At 32.4% G+C, this 16,712-nt stretch overlaps 1 protein-coding gene across 8 annotated transcripts in view; it reads right to left on the reverse strand.

Annotated features, from left to right (window-relative positions):
* The window catches only part of CCSER1 (coiled-coil serine rich protein 1), a 1,413,823-nt gene that overhangs the window by 812,470 nt on the left and 584,641 nt on the right, over positions 1 to 16,712 (reverse strand). For all 8 annotated transcript variants that reach the window (XR_012131655.1, XM_073237297.1, XM_073237298.1 and 5 more), the window contains exon 7: positions 4,767 to 4,844. Coding sequence is in view for 7 of the 8 variants with exons in the window: in XM_073237297.1 (XP_073093398.1) it covers positions 4,767 to 4,844 (78 nt within the window). In the remaining variant the exon portion in view is untranslated. The remainder of the gene's footprint in view (positions 1 to 4,766; positions 4,845 to 16,712) is intronic.

The raw sequence follows: 16,712 nt of genomic DNA on the forward strand, positions 1-16,712 counted from the left end.
AAATTAAGAGCAAACTGTGTATGTTTCTACATGTTACTAAGTACTGAGTTTAGACTCTATAGTCAAGTGGAGTTAGCATAATTTCTCCTCCTGACAACCCAGCATTGTATGACAGGAGTCATACATTGAGACATCAGTTTATTACTCTGTTTCCACCTCTCTGTCCCTTATTTAAATAAGGTGGCTCTGTGCTTCTTAACAGTGAGATTTGTGTCAAAGCAGAAGACTTCAGACATTTTAGACAATTCCTTTCCTCAATTCTTTTTCTAAATAGTACACTGGGGAGATTTTCCAGGCCCTGTATAATCTCTGAGAGAAATTTTGAGAGAGAGACTTTCTCTAGTTTAGACTAAATGGTAATTTCTGAGAATAAGGAAAGAGTCAGAGAACTCTGAATTTCACAAGGAGAGGAGACCTAGACAAGAGGAGCTCGGCCCCACTCTGAGTCAGCTCCTGAGACACGTGGCTGGACCTCAGAGAGGGGAGCTCCACTGTGTGCTGGGCACTGGATACCTGACCTCATTAGACTCTAGGAACCCAAGTATCACAGTAAAGCAGCAATTAATAGGCCAAGAAAGGCAATAAGCTATTTTTTTTTTTAGACTTTAAAGACTGGTGAATGTTCTTCATGCCTATGTTTACTTTTGAAGCAGAATCTAAAGAAAATTAAAGCTGAATTTGTTTCTATCCTGTTGAATTGTCACAGGATAAGGATAAAGGGTAAGATAAGATAATACCTTTTTTCTAAATATATCTAATCAAAGAAAAAATGCTTTTTGGAGGAAAAAGGACCAAAATCTAGTTATCATACTTCATTAAAGCAAAAATAAATTTAAAAATATGAATGTGGCTGGTAAAAGGAACATGGCCATAATAAAATGTACTGTTATGGAGGGGTCAGGAACAATGAGCTAGCTATAGCTTCCGCAGTGTTAGTGCCAGGAATGGATTGAGGATGTTAATGACTCTGTATATACACATACAAATATTTATACTAAATATTTATAATAAATAAACCAAATGGGTCATCCAACTAAAGAACAGTCATTTTTGGTGGTCCCAAGGCACTTTTAGTGTGAAATATCTGATTGAGCTAACATAGGGAGAGAGGAGGCAGGTTTTTAGTGCAAGTGATTAGACAGCTAAGAAAAGTCAGGGAGAATGGAAGAAAGGGTAGAATAGGGTAGGATGCACACATCAAAATTAACATGTCAATTTGGTTTAGTGTTGTTCGTTGTTCCACAGAAAAACACAAAATTGCAATTAACAGTTAAGGAACCTACTGTCTTTTTTCCCCAAATTAAAGTCAGACAAATTATCTTGAAGCTTTTTTAAAATTCTATGATTATTTGATAAAATATTATTTTTAAAAATAATAAATACTAAATTTGTTATCCCTTGGCCCTTCCATAGTGACATAATGGCATGTGACAGACAACTTGGATATATAGTTTATATAACTCTAAATCCTTTATTAAAAAATACAGGTTCTACGTTTAACTTTTGTTTCCAAATATATGTCCATAACAATAGTCTGTAATGATTATATGAACTTGGAATCCTAGAAACTTCTCAGTATCAAGAATCTGACAGGGATATCTGTGAATTCATTACTTGCAGTTATGTGTACAGGATTATGTACTATATATCTTCTTCTAAGAAGGGATAGACTTAAATGCTCTCATGGCCAAGTATGAGTTTGATAGGGAATGTTGATAACTATGATGAACTGGTATTCATATGCCCTGCTCAAAAGGGGAAAAAAAATGTGCTTATCTCTTCTCAAGCAATTCCATCTGAGAGAAAGGCACAGAATTCCCAGATCTTGCATTTGTTTAAGGGAAGAGTGGATGGCTTTTTATGGGAAATGCCGTCATTTTTTAAAAGCTAGCTAAGCCAAAGCCCTATAGCAATGGGCTTTAAATGATAAGTGCAAGAAGTTTAGCAGGAGGTGAACTGTTCTGGGGAAGGGGAGGGCTGAGGGATGGTAGAGGTACAGAGAAGTGGGTAAGAATATGGGGCTTGGGTTATCTCTCAGTGCAGATCTGTTTTTGTGTAAAACTTAAATTGAAGAATGAGCTCCAAAATTAACTGTATTGAAAAATACTGCCTTATTGTAGAAAAGAAGCTCTGGTCCCAAACAAGATTTAATTGTTAACTTTAATTCATGTATCTCCAGAGTTTAACCTACTCCTCTTGACTCCTTGGGAGAGTCTCCAGCATGCTACCCAGTTTTCTTCCACATTTAATATGACGCATTCTATTGTGACATATTTCTATCACTAGTCAATTTTGCATCTAACATTCAAGTCAAAAATAAAAGAGGTATTAGTGGGAAAATTATTATTAGGTACTATATATATAAAATATATTAAGTATATTTTATATATACATAAAACATGCCATTTGTCATTATTTCAAATGGTGTGGTTAACATCAATTTAATCTGAATGTCATTCCATAATATTTAAAGGAAAGCATTCACCTTGATAAGCACTTGAGCGGAAATAGGATATCTTCCTCCAAGTGTTGCACAACTACGTCCAAAATAGACCAAGAGAACGGATGGAAAACTTTTCTTTTAGTAAGCTGATTACTTCCCAGGAGAGAAGATAAAATCAAGTCCCTCAACCAACTACAAAAACTTATCTTTCAGGGGTCTTGCTCTTTTAATATTACATCAGAAGGTTAAGGAGTTGGGTGAGGGAATCACTGTCTTAGAAAAGGAAGTTAAGGGTTAAAGTGGATTAGTCTTATTTTAACATCAAAGACCCTGCCACATTCATGCACAATGAGAAAAAAGATAATCTTTTATTCTAATTATGATTTGGTCAAATATATTTTCAACAAAGCTATAGACACAAGTAAATTATAATGTCAGGATTTTTCACAAAATGGTTATAAGAAAACTTAAATATCCTCTCTGTGTTAAACAGTTTTCAACACATTTTTACAATTAGAATGCAGAAACTGTTAAGGTGTATCTCAAAGTAATTTCTGTATATTTTATGTTTATATAAAGAAAACTAAGTATTCTATTACTCATTTACATGATAACAATGTATAAACTAAAAATAAAAGAAACATGCAGGAGTTTTATTTAATAATTTAAAACCTTAATTTTTGATACTTTTAAATACTAGTGAGATGTTTTTATATCTGATAAAAATTTTTGAACTCATATGAATAATATTCCTTTCAAAAAGTAAATTAGGAGGTACTATATTGCCTACCAAAAGCCAATATTCTGCATTATAAGCACTTGAGAGTTTTAATTGCTTGTAAAACCACTTATACACATTAACAGAAGAATAATATTGATCCCTTAGAACAGTCAGAGAAAGTAAGTAAAATAATTATTCATAGTAACTTTTTGTCAGCAGATTTTGGAATATATCTGACCTTTTCTTCTACCTCCACTAAAAAATACATTAATTTTCAGGGAGTACAGTCATCATCAAAATACTAAAAAGAGAAAATTGTTTCTAGGGACACTTTGGGAGTCCAATTAAAATCATGTTAGAGATATGATTTCTCTGTAAATTTTGTACCACATACCATAAGATGGAAATATCAAATTATACTAAACTTTGAAACATTAGGATATTTTCTTCTTTTGTTGTAGAATAATAAAGAAATATTTCTCAATTTATAATGTAATCAGAATACTATTCAATATTTAACAATGCTCTGATATGAAACATATTTCTAGCAATTATTATTGTCTATCATTAAACAACAAAGTATCCACAAATAAAGAACTTTAGAAAGACCCACAGTGGAGTTTATATCCTCCTATTATTTTCATTTTAACAATGCAGCAAATACTAAGTATGTGAAAATCCATGCCCGTCACTACACCAGGTGTAAGCAATAGAAAGCTGAATAAACTATACTATTCATATGAAAAAAAACAATAATAATAATTTTATGAGGAAATACAAAAAAGTAATAATGAACACCAAAATATGCATCTACTTGTCTTTAAACAAAACTTAACTGAAAACATTGCACATAAGTGCAAGACTCCGTTTACAATTTTTTCCTATGATCTGAAGGACTGCCTTTGTTATAATTTAATGAAATCCAAACATTCCTGGTACAAATATAAAATAGCTGATCTATGAACGTTGAATTAAAGAGAAATATCTCATCTTCAACAGCAAAATAAGAAGACAATTTCATACTTGTAATGTGTATAGCCTCCCAAAATGAAGAATTCTATTAATAGTACAACTTAAATACTTACTTGTATATTTTTAAAAATGTTTTTAAGATATGATGTTTGAAGGAATGATTCCATATTTCATTTCTTGATTTTGACTATTTTTTGTAAAGATCACATAGTATTTATAACTTTGAGTCATCAATAAAAATTTAACCAGCTAATTAAAATTTAAACCACTTAGTGAGGGCCAAACAATTCTTTATAAATTTATTGCTTAAATTATATAAACAAAAGAATTGAAGACTCTAATTTGTGTGACATCAAGCAATTACAATGAAATCCCTGTCTCTCTTGCAAGGCAAATAATGTGTTCCATAAACGTTTTAAGTTCTATTCCAAACCCTTACCTCTGTTTAACAACTAGAATGACAATAGAACAACAAAGTAGATTTTTAACATTTGGAATAAGATCCTTACAGATTAAAGCATTCTCTTCACTGTCTATGCATTAACTATTTTACGACAGTAAAACATATATTTAGTAACTATTCTAAAATATTACAAACAAGTATTATTATTATTATTATTATTTTTTTACCTTAAAAAGTAATGGCTCTTCAGTAAGAGGACTAACAGGAAGGGAAGTGGTGCTACTTGCTGGACTCATATCTGCACTCTGCAAGGAAAACAAAATTGAATTAAAGATATACTTTTCATAGTCATTTTTGTTCTTCCTAATTTGAATCTTATTCCTTCTTTTTAAAATGAAAAATGCACAAATGAAATATGGGTGTAAAACATTCAAATTATTATTATATAGCTAAATGATTCATTAGATCATTTAATCTACATGATTCTATTTAGAAATAAAGTTATCTGAGAAATTATTCAAATTATCAATTCCTAATTTACATTTCAAGTGGACTGAATTAAAATACAGTGATCATCTCTTTCTTCAGATTTACATTTCCTGAATTTATATTTGTACCTTTTCTTTGAAAATTAAATCATATCTGGAACAATTCACTGTGTTGCTATTTAAGTGTCTTTCAGGCTGACTTAACAAAGATGTACTATTGATTTTTTCATTTGATGGATATTTAAGTCATTGTACCCAGTTTTTATCCATTATGAAAACCATATCTGTCATTAATATCAGTTGCAAAATGAAAAATACTAATATTCTGAAATTTCCATATTCACAGCCCCTGATATATTACAACCTTCCTTATTATACTGTGTTAAACAAAAAATTTTATGACAGAAGACTTACACAAATATGAGAATTACTGGAATGTTACTAATACTGTTCTAGTACATTAAAAATATAATTGATTAAACATTTTAAATAGATTAGCATTAAAAAGGATATGGATTAGAAGCTTGTCATTAGTTCTTCTGAAAGCAAGGAAGATTCTAATAATAGGTAGCAAGAGAAGTTATTTTACAAATTCTTAATTAATTCTCTCAGAGGAATTCTTCCATTTAAGTAGATAAGCAAATAAAACATTGAAAAGAATGTACACCTATATTATTCAGCTTGGTTTTCCAAATGTGCATACACACACATCCAGAAAATATTGCAGTAAAGATTACAGCAGAAAAATGAATTAACTTTAGTTGAGATAAGGGAACAGGCAGAAAAGTTTGGCTGATTGAAGTTCCAACAAAAGAAGATGCTCAAAGAATAAATTCTTCAACTGCTACAAATTCTTAGCATCTCTTTTAAATTTTTATTGAAATATTGTTAATCCACAATCTTATATTGGTTTCAAGTATACAACACAGTGGTTGAACAGTTACCCACATTATTAAATTGTCACTGTCCCTAGTGTGGTTACTGTCAAAAAAGGAAGATGTTACCAGAATCACTGACTATATTCTCCATGCTGTACTGCCATGCCTGTGACCAACTTATTATGATTGAGAATTTTTATGCCCTTTTATTCCCTTCACACTCTCCACTCACACACTCCATCCCTTCCTCCATGGTAACCACTAGTCACTTCTCAGTGTCTATGACTCTACTGCTGTTTTGTTCATCCATTCTGTATATGCACTTCTTTATCCATTCATCCATTGATAGACAATCAGGTTGCTTCCATATCTTGGCTATTGTAAATAATGTAACAATAAACATAGGGGTGCATATGTCTTTTTAAATCAGGGATTTTGTTTTCTTTGGTTATATTCCTAGAAGTGGAGATGCTGGGTAGAATGGAATTTCTATTTTTAGTTTTTGAAGGAACCTCCATACTGTTTTCCAGAGTGGCTGCACCAACTAACATTCCCACCAACAGTGTAAGAGGGTTCTCTTTTTTCCACATCCTTGCTAACACTTGTTATTTCTTGTCTTTTGGATAGTGGCCATTCTAACCAGTGTGAGTCATATCTCATGTGGTTTTGGTTTGCACTTCCTTGATTAGTGACATGGAGCATCTTTTCATATGCCTGTTGGCCAACTGTATTTCTCCTTTGGAAAAATGACTGTTTAGGTCCTCCACTCATTTTTTAATCTGGTTGGTTTTTCTTGGTGTAGACTCATATGAGGTCTTTATATATCTTGGGTTTAACTCCTTATTATTTAAATTGTTTATGAGTATATTCTCCATATTGTAGGTTGCTGTTTTGTTCTGCTGATAGTGTCCTTTGCTGTATAGAAGATATTCAGTTTGATATAGTCCCATTTGTACAGTTTTGATTTTGTTTCTCTTGCCCTAGATATGTCCAGGAAAAAACTGCTAATGCTTATGCTTAAGAGATTTTTGCCTATGTTTTCTTCAAAGAGTTTTATGTCTTACATTCAGGTCTTTGATCCATTTTGAGTTTACTTTGTATATGGAGTTAGAAAGCAATTAGTTTCATTCTATTACATAGAATGTAGCTGTCCAGTTTCCCAACACCAGTTGTTAAAGAGGCTGTCTTCATGTATATTCATGGCTCCTTTATCATATATTAATTGACCATGTATATGTGGTTTATATCTTGGCTCTGCTCTGTTCCACTGATCAATCAGTCTGTTCTTGTGCCAGTACTATAATAAAATGTTTTGATCACTGTAGCTTTGTGTATCATCAAGGCAGGAAGTATAACATTCCTAGCTTCATTCTTTCTTGTGATTGCTTTAGCTTTTCAGAATCTTTCATGGTTCCATATGAATTTTAGGATTATTTGGTCCAGGTCATTTGAAAATGCCATTCGTATTTTGATAGGGATTGCACTGAATCTGTAAATTGTTTTGGGCAGGATGGCCATTTTGAAAATATTTTTTCCTATCCATGAGCACAGGATAGATTTCCATTTATTTCTGTTGCTTTAATTTCTCTTGTGAATGTCTTATAGTTTTCAGACTGCAAGTTTTTCATCTCCTTGGTTATGTTTATTCTTAGGTATTTTATTATTTTTGATGCAATTGTCAATGGGATTGTTTTCCTGATTTCTCTTTCTGCTAGGTCATTGTTTGTACATAGGACCACAACAGATTTCTGTATATTAATTTTGTATCCTACAGATTCGGTAAATCCAATTATTAGTTCTAATAGTTTTTTTGGTGGAGTCTTTAGGGTTTTCTATGTATTACATCATATCATCTTCAAATAGTGACAAGTTAACTTCTTCATTATCAGTTTGGATGCCTTTTATTTCTTTGTTTTGTCTTGATTGCTAGACACATTTGTGTCTTGATTGTGGCTAGAACATCTAGTACTATATTAAATAAGAGTGGTGAGAGGGAACATCCTTGTCTTGTCCCTGATCTTAAAGGAAAAGCTCTCAGCTTTTCACTATTGAGTATGATGTAGCTGTAGGTTTGTCGTATATGGCGTTTATTATGTTGAGGTACATTCCAACTATATCTATTTTGTTGAAGGGTTTTATCATGAATGGATGTTGAATTTTGTCAAATGCTTTTTCAGCATCTATTGAGATAATCATGTGGTTTTTATCCTTCCTTTTGTTAATGTGCTGTATGATGTTGATTGATCTACAAATATTTTACCATTCTTGCCTCCCTGGAATAAATCCCACCTGGTCATGATGATGATCCTTTTGATGTATTAATCCCTTTTGCTAATATTTTGTTGAGGAATTCTGCATCTATGCTCATGAGGGATATTAGTCTATAATTTTCTATTTTTGTAGTGTCTTTGGTTTTGTTATAGAGTGATGCTGATTTCATAGAATGAGTTTGGAAGTATTCCCTCCTCTTCTACTTTTTGAGATACTTTAAGAAGGATAGGTATTAGCTCTTATTCAATAGACTTCAGATGTGAAGCCATCTGGTCCTGGACTTTTGTTTATAGGGAGTGTTTTGTTTCTCAATTCAATTTTGTTACTGGTAATTGATTTGTTCAGATTTTCTATTTCTTTCTGGGTCAGTCTTGGAAGGTTATACTTTTCTAGGAATTAGTCAATTTCTTTCAGGCTTTCTGGTTTATTTGGCACATAATTTTTCATGGAATTCTCTAATAATTCTTCAGTTTGTGATGATTTCTTTTTAATTTCTGATTCTGTTAATTTGTGTATTCCCTCTTTTTTTCTTGATAAGTCTGGATAGGGGTTTGTCTATTTTGTTAATTTTTTCCAAGAACCAGAGCTTGTCTTCACTGATTTGTATCCTTTTTTTATGCTGCTCCATATTTGTTTCTGTTTTGATCTGTATTATGTCCATCCTTCTACTAACTTAGGGTTCATTTGTTCTTCTAGTTTCCTTAACTGTGAGTTTGAACTGTTTCTTTGGGACGGTTCTTGTTTCTTTAGGTGGGTATGTATTTCTATGTACTTCCCTCTTAGAACTGCTTTGGAGTGTAACACAAATTTTGGACTGTTGTATTTTTGTTTTCATTTGTCTCCATGTACTGCTTGATTTTTAATTTGTTCATTGGTCCTTTGATTATTTAAAAACTTATGGTTTAGCCTCCATGTGTTTGTGGGCTTTTTGTATCTTCTTTGTGCAATATATTTAGTTTCAAATCATTGCAGTCTGAGAAACTGCCTGATAAAATTTCGATCTCTTTAAATTTATTCAGGCTCCTTCGGTGACCTAGTATGTGATCTATTCTAGGAAATGTTCCATGTACACTTGAGACAAATGTTTATCATGTTGCTTTTGGGTAGAATGTTCTGTACGTATCTGTTAAATACATCTGGTCTAATGTGTTGGTCAGTGCCTCTGCTTCCTTACTTATTTTCAGTCTGGTTGATCTGTCTATTGATGTGAGTGGTGTACTAAATTCTCCTAAAATGAGTGTACTGCAACCTATTTCCCCCTTAAATTCTGTTAGTACTTGTTTAACATACTTAGGCACTCCTGTGTTGGATACATATTTGTAATGGTTACATCCTCCTCTTGGACTGATCTCCTTATCTTTATGCAATGTACTTGTCTCTCATTCAAGATGTTTTGAAATCTATTTTGTCTGATTTAAGTAATGCTTCTCCTGCTTTTTTCTCATCATTTTCATATCTTTTAAAATATTTTTTCCTATTAAAATACCTTTTTCCACCCCTTCACTTTTAGACTATGTATGTCTTTGTGTCTAAAATGAGTCTCTTGTAGGCAACATATAGATGGTTCTTGGTTCTTATTCATTCTGACACTCTATGTCTTTTGATTGATGCATTCAGTCCATTTACATTTAAGGAAATTATTGACAGGTCTGTACTTATTACCATATTTTGGTTCACTGGTCATTTTTGTAGTTCCCCTCTGTTCTTTTCTTCCTCTCTTATATATTCTTCTCTTGTTTTGATAGTTTTCTTTAGTGTTGTGATTAGATTTCTCTGTTTCAATTTTTGTATATCTATTATAGGTTTTAGGTTTGTGTTTACCGTAAGGTTCATGGATAGCTTCCTAACTATATAACAGTCCACATTAAGTGACAATTTCTCTATTTCAAACATAGTCTAAAAGTACTTCTTTATTTTCTTTTTCATCCTCCACACCCTATGTATTAGATGTCATAATCTTCATATTTTTGTGTATCCCTTAACTGATTTTGTGTATAGTTTTTTTTTTTTACTTTTGTTTTGTTTTAATTTCATACTTGCCCAGTATGTAATTGGTCTTCTACCTTTACTGTGGATTTATTTTCATTGATGGAAACTATTTAGGCTTAAGAACACTTCCATCTACAAAAGGCCCTTTAACATTTCCTATAATGCCAGTTTAGTGGTTATAACTTCCATCAGCCTTTGTTTTTTGTGAAATGTTTAACCTCTGTTTCAAATTTGAATGATAATCTTGCCTGGTAGATGATTCTTGGTTGAAGATCTTTCTGTTTGAATGCACTAAATATTTCGTGCCACTCCCTTCTGGCTTGTAAAATTTCTGCTGAGAAGTCTGCTGATAGCCTGGTAGGGTTTTCTTTATAAGTAAGCTTTTGTCTCTCTGGCTGCTTACAATACACAGTCCTTATCTTTAATCTTTGTCATTTTAATTATTGTATGTCTTGGTGCTGTCTTGCTGGGGTTCCTTTTGTTAGGGACTCTCTGTGCTTCCATACCCTGAGTGTCTATTTTCTTCCCCAAACTGGGGAAGTTTCCAACAATTAATTATTTCCTAAGAATGACTTTCTATGCCTTTGCCTCTCTCTTCTCCATTTGGTACCTCTACTATGTGAATATCATTTCATTTGGATGGGTCACATAGCTCTCCTATCATTCTTTCATTCCTAGAGATTCTTTTTTCCCTCTGTTCCTTGGCTTCATTATGTTCTGGTTCTCTAATTTCCATCTCATTGATTGTCTCTTCTATGTGCAGCAATCTATTATTCATTTCCTCCATTGTATATTTCATTTCAGTTACTGTACTCTTCAGCTCTGTGTAGTTCTTTTTCAGCTCTTGTGCTTGTTGAATTCCTCCCAGAGTTCTTTAATACATTTCTGAAGATCAGTTAGCATATTCATGACTGTTACTTTGTAATCTTTATCAACAATATCGGTGATCTCTGTTTCATTTCTTGCTGGTGTATTAGTCTGTAGTTTTGTTTGGAACAAACAAATATTCCTCTGCCTCCTCATTTTGTCAGGGTTTCTGTGTTTCTTCCTTGTATTAGATAGATCTGCTATGATTCCTTGTCTAGAGAGTAATGGCTTTATGAAGAAGGTACCGTGTAGTGCCCAGAAGCTCAACATTCTTTTTTACTCTCTAGGGCCTGGTTCTCCTTTGTGGTGGAGCCCCAGTTGCTGTTGGTGGGCTATGGGTGGGGCTGCTTTTCTGTCTGTCTGCTGGCTGTAGTCTGTCTCAGTATGCTAGGGATGGCAGGTTGTCAAGTTGCACAGTGGCTGGGCACATGTAGCATTTCTTTATTTTCAAAGTTATCTTCAATTCATTTGCTTCAAGTGTACAGCAAATGGGACACATCTTAAATGTCCATTAAAGTGGGATTACTTCTGACTGAAATCTAGAAAGAGTGGAAAAGATCTATAAACATGGGAACCAAGATACTCAGTATAATTTTTACATAACCTATGTTATAAATTGATATAAGCCTGCACATTGAGCTAATATGTCTAAAAAGGGAAATCAGGTAATAACAATGATTTACTGAAGCATGAAAATACCTGTACCAGATAATTGAGGTGAGTTAGTTACTGATTTCATTTCTAAATTAATTCAGAGCTTCTTAGACATTTATTTAATGAAAATTAGGAAAAAATCTGAATTGCTGACTTTCACTATTTAATTATTTAATATAATGTATAAGGAAAGATTTTCTTAGGAATGAATTAATCACAGGATTCTAACAAGAAATGAGTGAAACTTCTTTTTGCAGCAATAGAAAAACAAGACTTGAGGTGTTTCTCTTATTAAATTCCTCATGAAAAATTAAATAAGTGATAACAGAAGGCTCACTTGTAGTTGAATTATCTGATATTTTCCCCAATAATTGATATTCTGCACAGTATATTAAAGTATCATGACCTTAAATCTCATATATTCTGGAAAGAGAGATGACATTCAGTTGTCAAAATTTAAAAGCTGGATCATATTCTTTTAGATGGTTTTTGAACTTCCATATGATGAGCTAAAAATCAAACTTCATGGTTAACTTCCTTCAGGGTTGAGGTATCCCACAATTTCCCAGAAATAAATGTGTCATTCTAAGCACTATTAGAAAGCAGACTTCAAATTTGCATAACATAACCTTGATTTTTTAAATGTCATTCTTGGAGAAAACTTTTTGCTCTAGCTTTAACTTTCAAATCCATCTTATAGTGTGACACTTTAATTCTACTGCCTTTATGAAGTCTTGAGAAAAAAATGTTAAAAAAAACCACAAATCAATCTTACATGACACCAAATAAACTGCACTTAATTAACAAGTTCAAAAATAAAGAGCAAAAAATAGAATAAGTATATCTTCATTTTTAGCTTATTTTTCCATTTGCATTTCAGTGATCTGTAATTTATGTGTAATTCCAATTTGTTTACACTTTTAGATATCTGATACTATAGTAAACTGTTAAGTCTTATTCATATTTCATATTTTAATTCATTTAGGCTTTCATTCAATGATAGCAAAACTGGTGCAATTGTGTATCTAAATACAAATTAACAAAGTATTTAATAAGTCACATATGACATTTTTAAAAGCTAACAGCATATGTTCTTCCACAATTTTCTTCATAAATTTTTCTTTGTTAGAATTATGGCTTCATCTGCTTTTGAGCTATTTTAAAGACTTTGGAAATGGTTGGTTCAAAATAATGTGAAAGTGAATTCCTTGCAAATAGAAAAATTATTGGTAAAATAAGCAGATCATCCCAATAGAAGGAATCTCCTAATTTTCATGTTTCACACTTGGGTTTTTGGACCCTCGGGAGACTGCAGCGGACATCCTTGTTATAAGACAGGTTATAAGAAGCCTATCCTAATTCTGACAAGTCTCCTAAAACTCATACTAGAGTATTGTATGAGTGGAAATGTACAAAATGAACTCTTTTGGGTCCAGCTTCTTTCACTCAGCAAAATACTTTTGATTCATAATGTCATGTTTGCAAGTTTCAGGAATCCACCCTTTCAATGTATCATATTAAGCAGTAGGCCACAATTGTTTATCCAGTCACCTATTGGTAGAATTTGTGTTGCTTCCACTTTGGGGCTATTATGAATAAAGCCATGCTGAACATTTGTGCATATATCTTTTTATAGACAAATATTTTTATTTCCCCTGGATAAATACTTAACAGTGAAATCACTTGGGTCCTGTAGTAAATTTATATCTGTATTATGTTAATTTTATAACAAACTGACAAATATTTTCCAAAGGTGTTGCAATACTTGTAATACTTTGTGTTCCAATTCACACTGTCTGACAAACACTGATGTTATAATTTTTGTGTTTTAATTTTAGCCATTTCATGGATGTGTAGTGGTAGCTTGTCATAGTTTTAACTTGCATTTCCATAGGTGACTAATGATGTTTAGCATCTTTTCACGTGCCCATTGACCATTAGATTTTGTTTTCTCAAGTCTCTGTTCAAATATTTTGCCTACTTTTCTTTTTTGTTGGGTTGTTGGACACAAATTCTATGTCATATATGTTTATTATAAATATTTTCACCCAGTATCTGGATAATTTCTGCATTTTTCTTAACACTTTCTTCAAGAGAACCAAAGCTTTCCATCTTACTTCCTTTTTCTTTTCCTGTCTCTGTTTTTTATGTTTTTTAGTTTGGGTGGTCCACCTTAGAAATCCTGTCCTTTCTCAGGGTCACAAAGATTTTCACTTATCTTTTCTTCTATCAACATTTCTGTCTAGTAAATGATGACAAAAAACAGCAGAATGAGGATTCTATTCTTTGAAAATATTTTTGCAATTTCAAGTGTGTGATGAACATTAAATAACCTTGGTATTTGCACTGGATATGTTCTAGCATAAGACTTTCACAAAGTTTAATTTGTATTTTAGGAAATAACCTCAGATATGATAGCCAGTTCACTCATTAGATGGGAATCTCACAGTTACTAGTGGTTCAACATACTTTAATTACAATAAACAAAAATACAGAGATATTACCTGCCATGGGTGTGTCAAGGGAGGGGAGAAAGTCTTTGATACAGTATTGAAAATTAAGATACAAGACTCTCATAAGAATGGATGATTATGGAATGGTCCTGCAGATGGATAGCAAGCAAGGAAGAAAACTTTAGATGGGAAGAATGCCTTGCAAAACAATGTGTCTATTATTTCAGAGACTGGTTCTTTTATTGTTGATTCATTGTAGTCTGAGGAAAAAAAGGGAACAAATAGAAAGAGCTTTTTTAAATAAAATTCCAAGAGACAAGATGTCCTTTCTTGTTCAGTTTTTTCAACAGAATAAAAATTTATTTTGGCACAGAGAGAAGTTCTGCAAACACCATGCCATTCTGTATATTAAGAGCTTCAAACAATGTCAGTGACAGGTTTAAATGAGAATGACACCATACTAGAGGAGAACAATGGCAGGGGTATGAATTTAACTTTTCTTAGCCCCAATGAGATGGCTCCTAAAAATGTGTATGAATAATCAGGGACAATTTATCAAGAGGCTAGAAATAGCAGCTAGATGACCTCATTGAAATCCTCGGATTCAAATATCCTGGTATCAACTCTGACTACCACCCTACTACCTCCTCCATCAACACTGACTTCAGAATTACTAGAAGCTATTGTTGATGAGACAAAAATAAATATACAAAATATAAGCATATAAAAAATAAGCATTTATATTTTTTAACTTACAGAGAGTGAACAGTAGTATGTGCAAATCATAATAGGTCTTGTTTCCCAAATAAATAATATGCATGGAAGAAATATGGTCTCTTATAATACTAACAATTTTTCCCAGGTTAAATGTCAAACCCCAGTTTGGGGGAATTGTATATTATTAGTTATTATAAACAATGCCTAAAATGTTTGGTTAGAAAATGTAATCAAGTTCACATGACAATTCTCAACTATCAGTGGCTAAAGTATATAGTTTTGGGATTTGACACCCAAAATACTGTCACTAAGGAAAGAGGGAAATTAAAGGGTAATACTGTAATTTCATACCAAACCAGAGAATGTTGATATTTTGACTGTCACATCTATATAAAAATATATTTATTGATAAACACAAATATGTACTCATTGTAATAATAGCTTCAGAAACATACCGTTCTGTTCTTTTGACATGAAAAAAATGAAGAGCTCTCAATTGATTTAGAAATGATCTGTCACTTGATACAATAGATATTCTATGTGTAACAGTTTCAAGTTAATCATTTATATCACAAAATTTAATATTAAAAATATTGTTTAAAAATTTTTTTTTACCAATTCATAAGTTATTTTATCCATGAAAGTAAATTTTTACAAGTATTAAAAATGTTCATATTATATAAGCCAAATTTTATTTTCCCCTTGATTCTGTGGTAAAATGTATTAACTTTATTAAATAAAATATTCTTTATTATCATGCTCAGTGTTTGGATCTTGATTTTTTCTAATAAAGGAACCACAGATCCTTGGAGAAATGGCCGACTCCAGGGACAGGGCAATGAATATATAGGATGATCCTAGAGCATCTTATTGTGCCCGAAATTAAGGAAGTGCTCAAAAGACAAAAGGATGGGGTATGCCAAAGAGACAAAGGAGCCATGTGAAAGCACTCCCAACTGCCAAAGGTGGAAAAATTTGTGCAAGAAAATAAATAACATCATACTGTAGTATAACTCAAAGCACAAAACAAAAAAGAAAAAAAGGTAATGAATTCATATGTAAATTTTAAGTAACTAAATAAAGGAGAAGAAAAAAAGCAAAAAAGCAAGTCTTTCTCACAGAAGAACCCCAAATAATTTATGAAGACACTCCCCTTCCTCAAGAGGGGGAACTTAGCACTCCACCCCCACCACCAGGCTGTTCCTAGTGATTTAGTTCCAAAAAGTAGATAATGAAAAAAAGGAAAAGGTAACATTACAGTATAGAAACCTAGCAAATACCTTCTCAGCCAAGTGATCAAGATTAATACTGATTAATACTACATAGATAGCATGTAGATACAGCATAGATAGCATGATAATGTGGTAACAGGGTACTTCAATTCTGTGGTCTTCTTCCCAAAACGCATGACCTCACTTGAATAATAAGAAAAACATTAGACAAACCCAAATTGAGAGACATTCTGCAAAAATCCTGACCAAGTCAAGGTCATCAAAGACAAGGAAAGTCTAAGTATTAATACAGATTATGTCAATAGGGAGATATGATGACTAAATATAATAATGAGATATCCTGGGTAAAATCCTGGAACAGCAAAAAGGACCTCAAGGAAAACTGGTGACATCTAAATAAACTGATGAGTTCTTAGTTGTGACATATGGACTTTGCTCAAGTAGGATGATAACAATAGGGGAAAAGGGATGAGAGGTGTAAGGGGTTCTTGTGCTATCTTTGTAGCTTTTCTATAAGTCAACAACTATTTAAAAATTTTTAAATTATTTAAAAATATTCATTATTAGCAATATAACCAGACTTTTCAAGATGTATAATACATGGCTGTCATCATATTTATGGCT

Source organism: Manis javanica, chromosome 5 (assembly GCF_040802235.1).
Source record: "Manis javanica isolate MJ-LG chromosome 5, MJ_LKY, whole genome shotgun sequence".
In the NCBI taxonomy this organism is placed as follows: Eukaryota; Metazoa; Chordata; class Mammalia; order Pholidota; family Manidae; genus Manis; species Manis javanica.